At 41.0% G+C, this 17,538-nt stretch overlaps 1 protein-coding gene across 6 annotated transcripts in view; it reads right to left on the reverse strand.

Annotated features, from left to right (window-relative positions):
• The window catches only part of tjp1a (tight junction protein 1a), a 248,985-nt gene that overhangs the window by 34,811 nt on the left and 196,636 nt on the right, over positions 1-17,538 (reverse strand). For 5 of the 6 annotated variants that reach the window (XM_059945843.1, XM_059945841.1, XM_059945844.1 and 2 more), the window contains exons 20-23: positions 15,943-16,212; positions 11,945-12,799; positions 9,767-9,867; positions 6,543-6,752 (exon numbers count right to left, since the gene is read on the reverse strand). In XM_059945843.1, the coding sequence (XP_059801826.1) occupies positions 6,543-6,752; positions 9,767-9,867; positions 11,945-12,799; positions 15,943-16,212 (1,436 nt within the window). The remainder of the gene's footprint in view (positions 1-6,542; positions 6,753-9,766; positions 9,868-11,944; positions 12,800-15,942; positions 16,213-17,538) is intronic. The other variant, XM_059945847.1, reaches the window with a different exon arrangement.

Raw genomic sequence — 17,538 nt, forward strand, 5'->3', positions numbered from 1 at the left:
GTTAATTATTTGGATGATGGAATTGATGGCTTTGTTGCAAAGTGTGCAGACAATATGAAAATAGGTGGAGGGAGGGGCAGGTAATTTTGAGGAAGAAGACAGTCTATAGAAGGACTTGGACAGGTGAATGGCAAAAAAATGACAGATGGAATACAGTGTTGGTAAGTGCATGGTCATGCATTTTGGTTGAAAAAAATGACAATTTTCTAAATGGAGAAAAAGTAAAAAAAAAATTGAGGTGCAAAGGGAATTGGAGTTCTTGTGCAGGATTCCCTAAAGCAGGGGTGTCAAACTCATTTTAGGTCACGGGCCGGATTGGGCAAAATGCAGCTCCATGCGGGCCGGATCAGTCGGGCGCGTGCGAACGCAGTTTTCATTGCCTCCGTTTTTCAGCCTGTTCTCATGTGTCTCAGTCTCTGCTATAACTACAAAGTGTTTCACTTCACAAATTCCGTTTCTTATGAAGAAGACTGCTGAGCAAGCATTATTTTTATGATTGGTATTAACTTACAATCATAGGCTTCATATTGCCGGGCCATGAATAATTAAAATAATAGATCTATCTAAAATAATCTCGCGGGCCGGATATAATTGTACGCCCGGCCGGATATGGCCCGCGGGCCTTGAGTTTGACACCTATGCCCTAAAGGATCATTTGCAGGTTGAGTCTGTGGTGAGGAAGGCAAAGGCAATATTAGCATTCATTTCAAGATGACTAGAATATAAACGCAAGGATGTAATGTTGAGACTTCATAAAGTACTGGTGAGGCCTTGCTCAGAGTATTGAGAGAAGTTTTGGGCCCCTTATCTTAGAATGTATGTGCTGAAACCGGAGAGGACTCAAAAGAGGTTCATGAAAATTATTCCAGAATTGAATGGTTTGTTGTATTAAGAGCGTTAGATGGCTTTGGGCAAACACAAGGAAATCTGCAGATGCTGGAAATTCAAGCAACACACACAAAATGCTGGTGGAACACAGCAGGCCAGGCAGCAACTATAGGGAGAGGCAATGTCGACGTTTTGGGCCGAGACCCTTCATCAGGACTAACTGAAAGGAAAGATAGAAAGAGATTTGAAAGTGGGAGGGGGAGTGGAAAATGCAAAACGATAGGAGAAGACCGAAGGAGGTGGAGTGAAGCTGAGAGCCAAAAAGGTGATTGGCAAAAGGGATACAATGCTAGAGAAGGGAAAGGATCATGGGACGGGAGGCCTAGGGAGAAAGAAAGGGGAAACAGGAGCACCAGAGGGAGATGGAGAACAGGCAGAGTGATAAAGAAAAAGAGGGGGGAAGAAAAAACTAAATATATCAGGGATGGGGTAAGAAGGGGAGGAGGGGAATTAATGGAATGGGACGTGGAATTAAAATGTGTGGCCACTGGAAAATCCTGCTTTCTCTGGCGGACAGAGCGTAGGTGTTCAGCGAAACGGTCTCCCAGTCTGCGTCGGGTCTCACCAATATATAATAGGCCACACCGGGAGCACCAGACGCAGTATACCACACCAGCCGACTCACAGGTGAAGTGCCGCCTCACCTGGAAGCACTGTCTGGGGCCCTGAATGGTGGTAGGGAGGAAGTGTAAGGGCAGGTGTAGCATTTGTTCCGCTTGCAAGGATAAGTAGCAGGAGGGAGATCGGTGGGAAGGGATGGGGGCGGGGAATGAATGGACAAGGGAGTCGCTTTGGGCCTGTGTTCAGAATTCAGAAGAATGAAGGATAACCTCATTGAAATTATCAAGTGATGAAAGGCCTTGATAGACTGGATGTAGAGAGGATGTTTCTGATGGTGGGAGAGTTGTGGACCAGAGGACAGTCTCAGAATAGATGAGCATTCTTTTAGAATGGCGATGAGAAAGAATTTCTTTAGCCAGAGTATGAATCTGTGGAATTCATTGCTACAGGCAGCCGTGGAGGCAAAATCATTATGTATGTTTAAGGCAAAAATTGATAAATTATATAAAGGGATATGGGGAGAAGGCAGGAGATTCTGGCCAACAGGAAAATCAGTTCAGTATGATGAAATGGCGGAGCAGACTCAATGGGTCAAACAGCCCAATTCTTCTATATCTCATGATCCAAATGACTTGTCCTCCACTGCCCTCTGTGGCAATGAACTCCACAAATGTACCATCCTGTGGCTAGAAAAACAGATTCTTCATCTCTTTTGTAAGACATGTCCTTTTGTTCTTAGGCTATACACTCTGATTCTAGACTTCCCCACTATTAGAAAAATCCTTTTCACGTCCACTCCATTTAGGCTTTTCAGGGTTCAGGAAGTTCCAGGATTTAGGCCCAGGGTGACAAAAAGTGAGCAATGGGTTTCCAAATCAGATGGTGGTACTTGATGGGGAAACCTGTCGATGGTGGTGCTCCCATGAGCTCCTGTTTGCCCTTCTTCATGTGGAGTCATTGGCTTGAGAGACATTATCCATGGGGCACTGAGGATGGAAGGAGTGCTTATGTAGGTGGCTATCAATTTAGAATATGGCACAGCTGTAAATCTGCCTAAGAGCAGGCTGTCCTCAAAAACTGAATGACCGTGCAAGGGGGACACCAAGAAACCTATGACAACTCTGGAGGAGTTACAAGCTTCAATGATTGATCGGGAGAGACTGTGCATACAAACATTCCCTGGGGTGCTTCACCAGTCGCAGCTTTATGGGAGAATAGCAAAGAGAAAGACACTGTTGAAAAAAACTCACATGAAATCTTGGCTGGAGTTTGCCAGAAGGCATGTGGGAGCCTCTGAAGTCAGCTGGAAGAAGGTTCTATGGTCTGATAAAACCAACATTAAGCCAGATACTGCACATCATCAAAAACACACCATTCCTACATGAAGCATGGTGTGGCTGCATCATGCTGTGCAGATGCTTCACTGCGGGAGGCCCTGGAAGGTTTGTGAAGGTAGAGGGTAAAATGAATGCAGCAAGAGACAGGGAAATCTTGGAGGAAAACCTGCAAGAGAACTGTGACTTAGGAGAAGATTTGTTTACCAGCAAGACAATGAAACCAAGCATAAAGCCAAAGCTACACAGGAATGGCTTAAAGACCACAAAGTTAATGTCCTCAAGTGGTCAAGTCACAGTCCAGATCTCAATCCATTTGAGAATTTGTGGCTGGAGTTTAATAGGGCTGTTCATTCACAACCCCCATACAATCTGATACAGCTTGAGCAGTTTTGTAAGAAGAATGGGGAAAAATTTCAGTGTCCAGATGTGAAAAGCTGATAGAGCCCTATCCAGACTCAAGGCTGTAATTGCTGCCAAAGATGCATCTACTAAATGCTGACTTGACCAGGGTGAGTAATTATGCAATCAATTATTTTGTGTTTAATAACTAATAAATTTAGACCAATTTGTATAAATTTATTTTCACTTTGATACAAGAGTCGTACATGATGATCAGTGTCAAAAAGCCAAATTAAAATCCACTGTGATTCAATGTTGTAAAACAACAAAACATTAAAACCTCCGGGGTGGTGGGGTTGTTAACTTTTAAAGGCATGCGATGCTTCCCTACCAGAGGAATTCAACGCCTTCCATGCCCCTGAAAAGCTGTGCCAACCAACTGGCTGGAGTATTCAAGGACATTTTCAACTTCCCACTTGCTTCAAAAAGGCAACAATCATACCAGTGCCTAAAAAGAATAATGTGAGCTTCCTTAATGACTATCGCCCGGCAGCACTCACATCTACAGTGATGAAATGCTTTGAGAGGCTGGTCATGACTAGACTGAACTCCTGCCTCAGCAAGGACTGGAACCATTGCAATTTGTCTATGGCCACAATAGGTCAACTGCAGATGCAATCTCAATGGCTCCAGATGGCCTTAGACCACCTGGACAACACAAACACCAATGTCAGGATGCTGTTCATTGACTATAGCTCAGCATTTAATATCATCATTCCCACAATCCTGATTGGAAAGTTGCAGAACCTGGGCCTCTGTACCTCCCTCTGCAATTGGATCCTCAACTTCCTAACCAGAAGACCATAATCTGTGCAGATTGGTGATAACATATCCTCCTTGCTGAGAATCAACAGTGGTGCACCTTAGCGGTGCGCTTAGTCCACTGCTCTACTCTCTCTAAACCCATGAGTGTGTGGCTAGGCTAGCTCAAATCCCATCTATAAATTTGCTGATGATACAACCACTGATAGTAGAATCTCAGATGGAGATGAGAGGGCGTACAGGAGTGAGATATACCAACTAGTGGAGTGGTGTCATAGCAACAACCTTGCACTCAACATCAGTAAGACGAAAGAGCTGATTGGGAACTTCAGGAAGGGTAAGATGAAGGAACACATACCAATCCTCATATAGGGATCAGAAGTGGAGAGAGCAAGTTCCTGGGTGTCAAGATCTCTGTGGATCCAACCTCATCTCGACATATCGATGTAGTTATAAAGAAGGCTATACTTCATTTGGAATTTGAAGAGATTTGGTATGTCAACAAGTACACTCAAAAACTTCTATAGATGTACCATGGAGAGCATTCTGACAGGCTGCATCACAGTCTGGGGGGAGGGGGGGGTGGTGGGTGTTACTGCACAGGACTGAAAGAAGCTGTACAAAGGGCTGGAAATTTAGTTGGTTCCATCTTGGGTACTAACCTACAAAGAACCTAGGACATCTTCAAGGAGCGGTGTCTCAGAAAGGCAGCGTCCATTATTGAGGACAGGGCATGCCCTTTTCTCACTGTTACCATCAGGTAGGAGGTACAGAAGCCTGAAGGCACACAGTCAGCGATTCCGAAACAGTTTCTTCCCCTCTGCCATCTGATTCCTAAATGGACGTTGAACCCGTGAACACTACCTCTTAATATACAGTATTTCTGTTTTTGCACATTTTTTAATCTATTCAATATACATATACCGTAAGTTATTTGTTATTATATATTTCTTTTTCTATATTATGTATTGCATTGAACTGCTGCTGCTAAGTTAACACATTTCACAACACATTCCAGTGATAATAAACCTGATTCTGATTCTCACTGTATTCGTGCAGCCTCTGCTGATAGCACATGCTCTCTAATCCAGGCAACATCCTGGTAAACCTCTTCTCCATTCAGTTCAAAGCCTGCACATTCTGCCTATAAATGGGTGATCAGGATCAAATGCAATCCCTAACCAGAGTATTATAAAGCTGTATCATACTGTTATGACTCAAAGTCAATCTATCAACAAATCAAGGCAAGCACAGAATAAGGCTTTCCTTCTAATCAAGATGACAGGATACTGAAAACCTGCACCAACCACTTGGCTGGAGGAGCATTTAAGAAGATAGTCAACCTTTCACTGCTTCCAAAGGACATCAATCATACAGGTGCCCAAAAAGAGCAGGGAGAAGGGGAGCTCCCTGAACAACTATCACCTGGTAGCACTCCCATCAACTGTAATTAAGTACTTCGCTGGGTTGGTCATGGCTTCAATTACCTCCTCTTGAGCAAAAACCTGGACTCACTGCAATTTCCTTACTGCTATAACAGATCTAGAACAGAGCCAAAATTACTAAGATCTCTGATTGGCCTTGGACCACCTGGGTTGCTCTCATTTCTATCCACCTGCCATTCATTGTGTATGCAGAAATCCACCAACCATCTCAGTGAAAGCGGTATGCCTGATGTACAGTCCGCCCTCCTTATCCGCGGGTTCCACGTGCGCAGATTCAACCAACCACAAATCGGGAAAACCTGGAAGTTCTCTCTCCAGCACTTGTTGCTTGAGCATGTACAGACTTTTTCTTCTTGTCATTATTCCCTGAACAATACAGTATAACAACTATTTACATAGTTATTATAAGTAATCTAGAGATGATTTAAAGTATACGGGAGGATGAGCATAGGTTACCGAGGATCAGGAATCAAAAAAAAACAGAAGTTCTCTAAGTCGGAACAGGTACATCCGGTATTATTTAGCGTCAGTTAGTCAAATGTTTGTCTTAGTATATAGTATATATTTTACTTCTCTATGCATATAAAACACTTAAGAAACATATGTATTTCAAAAATTAAACCACTGTGTTGCTTAGTAATAATTGTAGCTTTCATCGGGGCAGGGCCTTCACATGCTCCATTATTCTCACTTTATCCAACTGTAGCCTAATGCTTTTCCAATGACCGATGTCGTTTCACCTCTTTCTAAACACTATTATTTCCACTTTATTTTTAATTGTGATCGTTTTCTGGAACAGAAACACTGCGGCAGGTCCCAAACTCCGCCGGGTCCTAAAGTCCACAAACTTGAGTATCCACGTTTTTTGGTATCCGCGGAGGGACCCGGAACCAATCCCCCACGGATAAGGAGGGCTGACTGTATGTCTCTACATCATGGAGTTCCCAACCTGGGCTCCACAAACCCCTTGCTTAAGTATTGGTCCATGGCATAAAAAAAGTTCAGAAACCTTGCTCTACATCAAGGCACTGAAACAGCACTGAAGCACTGAATTAGACTGTATCTGTAGTCAGTGGAACTGTAGATGTCAAGACCAGAATGAGGAAATCTGATAGCCCCCTTTGATAATTTCAGCCCCGCTTCTGCTTACCTGGACAGGTATCCAGGATAGTTTGGCTGAAGTGTAAACTCTGATGGTTCTGGGTAGCTGCTGGGAGGATGCTGAGTTACAGGTTTCAGATCCAAGTTTCTGCGGCCAAAATAAGACAATTGTTTTCGATAATCTTCCTCATCCTCATCTGCGCTGTAATTGTTTGTTCGTGGAGCTTCTTCTGGAATTTTCATTTGAGGTTCAGGGTTCCTGTAGGTGAAGTCAATTAGTGAATAGCAAATACATTCAAGAAAGGCCTATCCAAATTAAAACAGTTGTATTTACATTGTGTTCAGCCTAAGCTGTCTTACCACAAACTCTGCTGTACAGTATCTAGAGTAAATTTGATCTGAATCACAGTTAGCCAATTCCTGGCATAGCACTGATTTATTCATTTCTTATAGAATATAATAATAAGCTAAAATGTGTTGTAGTCAAGGAGACCTGATGTCCTTGTACACAAATCAGTAAAGGTTCACAAGATAAAGTTTGAAAAGAGTTTGAATATGTACTACTCAAGTACATATACAGTGGCATGCAAAAGTTTGGGCACCCCAGTCAAAGTTTCTGTTACTATGAATAGCTAAGCGAGTAAAAGATGACCTGATTTCCAAAAGGCATAAAGTTAAAGATGACACATTTCTTTAATATTTTAAGCAAGATTACTTTTTTATTTCCATCTTTTACAGTTCCAAAATAACAAAAAAGGAAAAGGGCCTGCAGCAAAAGTCTGAGCACCCTGCATGGTCAGTACTTAGTAACACCCCCTTTGGCAAGTATCACAGCTTGTAAGTGCTTTCTGTAGTCAGCCAAGAGTCTTTCAATTCTTGTTTGGGGGATTTTTGCCCATTCTTCCTTGCAAAAGACTTCTAGTTCTGTGAGATTCTTGGGCTGTCTTGCATGCACTGCTCTTTTGAGGTCTATCCACAGATTTTCTATGATGTTTAGGTCAAGGGACTGTGAAGGCCATGGCAAAATCTTCAGCTTGCACCTCTTGAGGTAGTCCATTGTGGATTTTCAGGTGTGTTTAGGATCATCATCCTGTTGTAGAAGCCATCCTCTTTTCATCTTCAGCTTTTTTTTTAAACAGACGGTGTGATGTTTGCTTCCAAAATTTGCTGGTATTTAATTGGATTCATTCTTCCCTCTACCAGTGAAATGTTCCCCGTGCCACTGGCTGCAACACAAGCCTAAAGGATGATCAATCCACCCCTGTACTTAACAGTTGGAGAGGTGTTCTTTTCATGAAATTCTGCACCCTTTTTTCTCCAAACATACCTTTGCTCATTAGGGCCAAAAAGTTCTATTTTAACTTCATCAGTCAACAGGACTTGTTTCCAAAATGCATCAGGCTTGTTTAGATGTTCCTTTGCAAACTTCTGACCCTGAAGTTTGTGGTGAGGATGCAGGAAAGGTTTTTTCCTGATGACTCTTCCATAAAGGTCATATTTGGGCAGGTGTTGCTGCACATTAGAACAGTGCATCACATTTAGCAAGTCTGCTAAATCTTCCTGAAAATCTTTTGTAGTCAAATGGGGGTTTTGATTTGCCTTTCTAGCAATCCTACAAGCAGTTCTCTCGGAAAGTTTTCTTGGTCTTCCAGACCTCAACTTGACCTCCACCGCTCCTGTTAACTGCCATTTCTTAATTACATTACGAACAGCTACCTGAAAATGCTTTGCTATCTTCTTATAGCCTTCTCCTGTTGTGTAGGCATCATTTATTTTAACTTTCAGAGCGCTAGGCAGCTGATTGTTGGCACAAGGTTTGAGGAGTCAGGGTACTTATAAAGCTTTGAAATTTGCATCACCTGGCCTTTTCTAACAATGATTGTGAACAAGCCATAGCCCTAACAAGCTAATTAAGCTCTGAGACCTTGGTAAAAGTTATCTGATAGCTCAAATCTCTTGGGGTGCCCAAACTTTTGTGTGGTGCTCCTTTCCTTTTTTTCCACTCTAAAGTTGTGCATGCCACTGTATGTCAGCATATACAGTACAACACTAAGATTTGTTTTCTTGTGGGCATACTCAGTCAGTGCTAGACCCATAATCGAAGCAATAAAAGAGTGCACCCAACAGGACAGACGAACAACTAACGTGTAAAAGACAACAAACTCTGCAAATACTAAAAGAAATAAATAATAAAAAGTATTGAAAACATGAGATAAAGAGTTCTTGAAAGTGTATCCATAGGTTGTGGGACTATTTAAGTGATGGGATGAGTAAATTTATCACTTTTGGTTCAAGAGCCTTATGGTTGAGTGATAATGACTGGTCCTGTGCATGGTGGTGTGAGTCTTGAGGCTCCTGTACCACCTTCCTGATGGCAGCAGCGAGGGGGGGGGAGAAAAGCATGACCTGGGTGGGGAGGGTCCTTGGTGATGGATGCTGCTTTCCTATGACAGTGTTCCTTGTAGCTGTGCTCAATGGTGGGGAGGGCTTTACCTTTGATGAAATGGCTGTTTCCACTACTTTTTGTAGGATTTTCCTTTCAAGAGCATTGGTGTTTCCATACCAGGTTGTAATGTAGTCAGTTGATATACTCTCCACCACAGGTCTATATAAGTTTATAATAAATAAATAAGCAATAAATATCAAGAACATGAGATGAAGAGTCCTTAAAAGTGAGTCCATAGATCGTGGGAACATTTCAGTGATGGGGTGAGTGGAGTGAAGTTATCACTTCTGGTTCAAAAGCCTGATGGTTGAGGGTAATAAATGTTTCTGAACCTGATGGTGTGAGTTCTGAGGCTCCTGCACCTCCTTCCTGATGGCAGCAGCAAGCAGCAAATGTTACACAGGCCTTTATTGGAAGAGGACTTGACCACAAGACTATGCACTAATACAAGAAGCACACAAACTTAGCATTTTGTTGATTCAAGGAGCCACAGTAAGCAGCAGACCCCATTGCAGCTCTTTGCACTGGCATCTTGAAATATCAAGGCAAAAGGATTGTGGCAATAAGCTGCAATTTTAGCCGAGACCTCCTACTTTGCTTTAACCTCTGAAATTGTGACGTTCTGTTGAATACCAAAGAAAATACAGAATCTTCAAGTCCTCAAGTTCTGGGCACTAGTTACATGGTCACTGAAAAGCCATGGACAGAAAAGACCCAGCATTTCAGAGAATCCCAGAAGAGGCATTTTAAAAAGACGAGGAGCAAAAGTCAGATCATTTCTGTCCTTGTAAGCAACTTCAACCAAAAGTCGAATATGATGGCTGTACCTGTATAAATGTGGAGGCTTTTCTTGCTCTGGTGTAGGCTGAAAGATCGGCTTGGAAGTGGAGATGGGAACTAATGCAGGCTTACGAGCTACTTCAGGAGACTGAAATTAAACAATTATATGACATTGAGCAACTCTGAAATGACATTTTCAATAATGGCATTAACGTAGCATTTAATTTACTACCTTCAAAAGTCAAGAAACACGCAGCCTTAATATGTATTTCAGGTTATAGATATTTATCAAGAGAATGAGTTTAGCTCTACAACTCTTCCAGAGGTATTGATTATTAACTAATGCAAAGAACAGCAGCATTATATATCACACAGTCAACCACGCATAGGTGTTGCATTTTGGAAAGTCAAATCAAGATGGGGCTTTCACAGTGAATAGCATGGTCCTAGTGAAAGCTGCAGAAGAGGGATTTGGACTACAAATACACGTTCTCTGAAAGTAAAGCCATACTTTCAGAGAACATATAGACAGGATGTTGAAAACTGCTTTTGGCACACATCAGGGCATTGAGTTTAAAAGTTGGAGGTCATGAAACAGTTGTAAATAACATTGCTGAGACTTCATTTGGAATATTGTGTTCGGTTTTGGTCACACTGCTAGAAAAAAGATGTTATTAATCATGAAGAGTGCAGAAAAGATTTACAAGGAAGCTGGATATTGAGAGACTGAGTTATAGGCAGACATTTGACAGGCTAGGACATTATCCTCCGAGTGTAGGAGATTGAGAAGTGATTTTACAGAGGTGTATAGAATCTCAAGGGGCATATATATTTGGGTTGGGTAATCAAGATCGAAAAAGCATAGGTTTAAGGTGAGAGGGGAAACATTTAATAGAAATTTGAAGGGCACTTTTTTGTTTACACGAAGTGAGATGCATGTGGAATGAGCAGCCAGAGAGATAGCTGATGCAGGTAGAAGAACAATGTTTAAAAGATAGTTGAACGGAAATGTTTTCCCAAATAGATATTGCTAATCTCAAAACATGAGTTTCTGCTTTAAAGTAAAGAAATTTGTTTTAAGATAATTCATCTAAAAGGCTCGTAATTAAGTTTTGTATTAAATTGTAGTGAGAAAATATTCAGAATAAACATGAATCAGTTCAAAGAAAATAGAAAGATAACTATTCCATCAGGCCTCTTTCGCTAGCTCAGCCAGGTGCATTCAGACCCGCTCTATTCATGTTAAGTTCTTCTGACTTTATTTTACATTCTAGTATTTATGGAATACTGGACCCATTAAGCAGCAGGTTTGACAAAAAAAATTATTTCACCAATTAGTGAAACCATTTTGTAGAAATACACATAATGTAGAAAAGTCAGTAAAAGTAACATTTAGGGCATTTTTCACAACTAATACAGATAAATTACAACAACTTTTCCAGAAAAAGTGGTCAGTAAATCAAAACGTAACCATCTGAAGTCTTTAGATTTAGTCTGCCTGAATATCAAAAAAGCGGCCAGGGATGAGTCCCTTCATACTGAATCCTTACGGAAATATTGGCAGTAAAATCAAAAGATAGAAATTGCTGTAAACATTCCAGTTTACACTACGAGTCTAAATTTCATCTGCTATACAAGATGCTAGAAGTAGAAATAAAACGAAGAATTGCCATTGCTAAAGCCAACTTCCAAAAAATGAAACCCATTTTTACCAACAGACACATTTCTATGACAACAAGGCTTAAGCTACTAAAATGTTACATCTGGCCAATCTTGCTGTATGCTTCTGAAACATGGACTATAACACCAGAACTCCAATGAAACAACAGAAATGTGGTTTCATAGAAGAATGCTGAAAATATCATATAGAGATAGGGTAACTAATGAGACAGTACTCCAACGTGCCCATACAAAAAGATGTTTAATGAGAACATTAAATGAGAGGAAACTTAAATTCTTGGGCCATGTCATCAGAAAGGGAGAAATAGAATGCATTACATTATAAGGCCGTATGCCTGGGAAACACAGAAGAGGAAGGCAAAGAAGAAAATATATAGACACTGTGAAAGAACTAACAAATCTAAATGTGCGAGGTATCATTGACACTGCAAGGGATCGTTAGATGTGGAGAGCCATGATCGCCCAAGTGTGCAATGCACAAGGCACCTGAAGAAGATAACATGGTACCCACCAAAAGCAGAGTAAAGTCAAATATTAAAACTTACCTTTAGTGGTGCTATTTCAGCTGGGTCCTTGCTCTTCATTGAAGTAGATTTCTTGCTTTCAAAGAGTTTTACCCGGGTAAGAACTGATTGTGGCTTCATTGCTGGGTCCACATCATCCTCTACTTGTGGCTTTGCCCCCCCCCCGGGTGGAGGCTGTGGTTTACTGACAGAATGTAAGGATTCTGCAGCTTTTGTGTGAGGAGGTGGTTGAGGAGAAAAAGAAGAGTCTGTGTTATGGACCAGTTCAAATTGACGGGGGAGGGAGTTGTAGCTTTGAGATGGGCCCTGCTCATAGGACTGGACTTGGGGGTCAAAATACTGTTGCTGAGGATCCAAAGATCTGGGCCCTGGTGCATGAAAAACCTGCGGTACATGTTCATATCGAAGACGAGGATCACTAAGCTGTGGTTGAGGTGGCTTGTAGTTTTTAAGTGGCTTATCATAACGTGGCAGTCTGTTCTCGTGACTGGAGGGTGGTGGTGGTGGCGGAGGTTCCTCGTGACGAGGCTGGTAGGCACGATCTGGGTAATGCTCTTGATGTTTTGGCTCATACTCACGTGGAACTTGGTCCTCAAAGTAAGGAGGCTGATATGGAGCGTGTTTTTCAATATAATGTAGCCACTTCTCATTGTAACAAGGCGGGTCTTCATCATAATGCAAAACAGAACCATAACCTGAAGCAAGCTGTGTTTCATGCCTGTAAGGTTGCTCCTCAAAATGTTGCTGCTGCTCAAACCCTCTGTACTGCTGTGGAACTTCTTTATCAGCTCTCAGGGCAGAATGGTTACCTCCCAGCTGCTTGATTTCATGATTGTGCCCTGGAAGTTCATTATTGTACAACTCCTTCTGGTATACCTACATGACAAAGAGGATCAAACAGTGTTCAGGCATGTAAGTACAGAAACCAAACAGAAGTCACTGCAGCCCTTCAACAGTTGCAGAGCACAAAACTGAACTTGGACTCAAGATCCTCTGTCTAAACACTAGATCCAGAATCAATAATATTTTCTTTGCACTGAGGCCTTCTGTGTGATTCCATCCTTTTCTATTCTCAATTTCAATATTTGTGTTTTCCTTGTTGAACATTTTAAACTTTGTCCTACAGGTTATCTTGCAAATGAAACCACATTGGCTTCAAATGCCCATTTTAAATATGGTTGGTAAATTTATCAGGTAATATGGGCATGCTTTGAGATGTCCTCTTGCAATTCCTGGATTGAAAGAGAGATTAATGTGGATTTCAGAGTGGAAGGAAAGTGCTGACATGATCTGATGTGGGTACATTGGATCAGAAAATTTGTTAACACCAACATTGCTGGCGCAGTGGGCCGTGAGGAAGGCAAAGCTTGCAGAGTGAAAAATTTAATGCAGACAAGTATGAGGTGTTGCACTTTGGGAGGACAAACCAGAGTTGGACTTGCACAGTGAACAGAAGGGTACAGAAAGGTGCAGTAGAACAAAGAGACCCTGGTAAGACAGGAAGTGGCATCACAGGTAGTTAGGGTCGTAAAGAGAGTTTATGGCACAATGGCCTTCATTAATCAAAGAATTGAGTACAGCGGTTGGGATATTAATGTTGAAGTTGTACAAGAAAGACATCCATCAGTCCAAATTTGGAGCCCGGTCACCTATCTACAGGAAAAATATAAACTTGAAAGAGAAGAGAAAAACACTGCCAGAATTTGAGGACCTGAGCTATATTGAATAGACTGGCACTTTATTCCTTGCAGCACAGGAACATGAAGAGAGACTATTAGTGGTGTAGATAGGATAAATGCATGCAGGCTCTTTTCCCCTCTAGTTGGTTGAGACTAGAACAACAGCTCACAGGTTTAGAATGAAAGTTGAAATATTTAAGAAGAATCCAAGAGGAAACAACTTCTCTCAGAGTGTGGAATGAGTTGTTAGCTAAAGTGGTACATATGGATTCAATTCCAACATTGAAGAAAAGTTTGAACAGGTATGTGGATGTGAGGGTTTGGAAGCATATGGTCTGGATGCAGGTAGATGGCACGAGGCAGAAGATCAATTTAGCATGGACTAGGTGGGCCAAAGGGCCTGTTTCTGTGGTAGTGCTCTATGACTATGATTGTAGAACAAAATGACGAAGTTTCAGTATTCAAGGCAGCAAATTATTGATGAATTTCAACTGGTTAGTATACTAATCACAGCACTGAATGGCATCAAAAATCTGGACTGTAAAGTACTGGGAAATCGAGGATTAAAAAGCTCTTGGCAAAGCTACTCTAGAGTAGGTGAAAGGGTTCTTCAGCATGTGCTGAAGAGCCTGCACTGTTCTATGTTCTATATTTGGCCCTCTCGAAGTTTTGGTCTAATCACTAATTATTGAGTCAAGCCTAACCTGCTTGTGGGGAGAATAAATTGTCACTTACCTTGCAAGACCAACTGCTTTGCTCTTCACATTTTAATGTTTATGACTGCCCACAGCTAATTATTATCATAGTCTTACAAAAACCCAAGAGAAAAATGATTTTCTAACCAAAAGACACAAGAGGTACTGCAGATGCAGCAAATCTAAAGAATACACACAAGGAGGAGCTCAGCAGGTCAGGTAGCATCTGTGGATAGGAATATACAGGGTCTCAGCCTGAAACATTGACTCTTTATTCACATCCATAGATGCTGCCTGAGCTGTTAAGTTCCTCCAGCACATTGTACGTATTCCCCAACCAAAAGTTTTAGTCTAAATATATCATCTAATATCTTACATGCAGGAACTCATAACATTAGCAACTCTGCCTTTTTAGTTGCAAAGTTAGCTTCAACTTAGTCCAATTTCTTCCTTTAATACACATATACTAACAAATAAAGGGAAAGCTGACATCTTCACAACAAACTTTCCTACCTAAACAGTGGTGGTTTACTCAGGGGAACATGAACTATTGAAATCTCAAAGTAATGGAAATGCTTGGCAACTTAGATGCAGGTGCAGCACAGGTCTTGGACTAGCATTTCATCTTCCACTATGGTGCGTGTGTGCAGCAGGCTGACCTCATTTCAGAATCTCTCAACTACCCAATCTTACAACTTTAAACTTCATACATATAAATTCAAATAATGACTCAGCTGTACAGTTATAATGAGTTGTATTCATGCAGTGACCTTAAATTTCTTTTCCAACCAAAGTAAAGTCTGTGAATAAAATTGGATTATAAATGCAATTGTTTCAGGACAATACAACTTTTTCCCCACAGCACAATTCTTAAAGCTTTGATTTAAACAGAAGCAAAGAATTAAAAAGATTATACTTGAATCTAATTCATATCAAATGTTGAAGCTGCACAATTCAAATTCAACACTACCACTTAAGACAGTCAGTTAACAGACCTAACAATTATTCAGAATTAGATCTGTGAGGATTAAGTGAAATGAACTGTCCAAAACCAATGCAGACGTCTATTAATGAGAACAGGATCCCCAACTACCATGCCACCACAATGTCATTTGCAGTCCACAATTGGTACAGGTGCCAGCCCAGCAGAGATAGGACTTGGAAGTGAAGCAAATAAGAAATTGCAGGAAAGATGCAGAAGCAGAACATTTAAGATATAGGCCAAACCAACTATATAAGTGTTAAAACCCTATTAACTTACTTAATGCACTCAAATATTGACAGGCTGATGTTACGCTTAGTTAAATCAATTTCAATTGGGTTTTAGAATTTAATATTTTAGGTAGTATTTTGTTATTAGGAAGAGGAAATTATAATAAATTTAAACTGCCAATCCAGTTTATGCTGCATAGCATTCATTAGAATCTCCAGTGTATAGTAATTAAGCAGGTCAGTATCATATGTTGAGAAGCAAAGGCAACACAAGCTCTTCTTCTCCATCAGAAAAGGTTGTTACTTTGCTTACCACTTGGTCTGGCCTCTAACTTTAGCAGAATGATTAGCTGCAAAGCAAGAGTGGATGGTTGAAGATTAATAAGCAGCAGATCTATGTGGTAGGCATGCAAGGTGTTTGCAGCAGTGGTACCTTCGTTGGCTCTGCAGTTCGAGCTGCTGTCGGTTCTGGAACTGTTAGCCTCTGAGGACTGACAGAACGAATGACACGAGAAGGTTCTGGACTAGGTTTGCTGTAGGGATCGATCTGGGGTTCAGGGCTGCTGTGGGGAGGAGAGGCGACCTCCTCAAGTCTCACATTGTTAAGATCTACTGTGGTATTGACTGCAGAGGGCATGGTCACCACAGGAACAGATTCAAGTTGCTGGGATGAATTGAGTACTGCAGGAAGAATATCTGCTTTCTGTGAAATGTCCAAGATAAAATGAGATTGTTAATCCACGGTAACTGCAGAGTGCATCCTTAGAGGGGAAAATAACTGCAGCATTGTTCTTAAATAATTCACACAATACAATCAGATTTATCAAACAACCTTAAAACTAAAATAGAAATTAATCAGCAACTGAAATTTTAAAAAACGTATTCATATCATCTGATAACATCTTTGTAACTGCAGCTTCTCATTGTTAACCAACACTGGAAAGTTATTAATTACATTCCAATCAAAGATGAGGAATAGGAGAAACATGAAATGAAATGCCTCCTCTGGAATAACTGAAGTCAAATTGAGGCACAGCCTTCTTGGGCAAAAAGGCCTGTTTCTGTGCTGTAATGTTCTATGGTTCTAAAAGTAGACACTTTGTAGGAAATTGAAGCTTTGGGCAAGTCTAGTAAGCTTAAAGTTTAGCACGCAGGTGCACATGCGCACTGACGGCATATCAGCATGCACGCATATACAAACAGATACTGAAGTTCTTCGAGTGAATTGTACAAGTTGTATCAATTGCTGCATTGACTTGTGTCTTCACTATTAGGGCCACAAATGTCAGGTTTGGACCCTACGTTTAAGTGGAAAACAGACAATGCAGCAGCATGTATGGATGTGCATGCATAATATAATCAGTTCCCTGAAAATCAGATTGTTGACACAATTGCAACTACTGGAGGGAAGCTCATGAAGCAGTTACACACATCTCTGCACCTACCATGTACAAACTGGAAAGACAGTCTCAATTCAAAGACAGTATATTAAAGGCTGATGGAAAGTTTTATATTTTATACTGATGGTAGTACAAAAGATCAATCTGAGGTCTGTCAGAATGTTCATTTGCATTGACAGAGCTGTGCATTACTGAGTGGGTACAGTCATTGTTACCAAACAAGTCCAAATCCCACTGTGGCAGCCTGAGAACTCAAATTCAGATAATTTATGTGGCAAAAAATGGAATTAAAATTTAGTATCAGTTATAGTAACTATAAAATGCTCAAATTGTAGATATACTCCAGTTCACGAATGTCCTTTAGAGAAGGGAATCTGCCATTAGTCTGCACTGCCTTTGATTTCAGATCCACTGATGTGATCAACACATAGCAGGTCAGGAATCACACGGAGCATTGTGTTGCTCCATAAGCACTAATAGGTTTTTTGTCATCAGACTTTTTAAAATCAGTTTGCATTTACCCATTTAAAATCTCAATAAGTAGGTCTGTTATGAAACAGTGAGACCAATCAGTGCTCAGTTTACTGATAGAACTTGATTACCTTTACTAAGCTGTACTCCAAAATCTT

The sequence above is a fragment of the Hypanus sabinus genome, chromosome 21 (genome assembly GCF_030144855.1).
Source record: "Hypanus sabinus isolate sHypSab1 chromosome 21, sHypSab1.hap1, whole genome shotgun sequence".
NCBI lineage: Eukaryota > Metazoa > Chordata > Chondrichthyes > Myliobatiformes > Dasyatidae > Hypanus > Hypanus sabinus.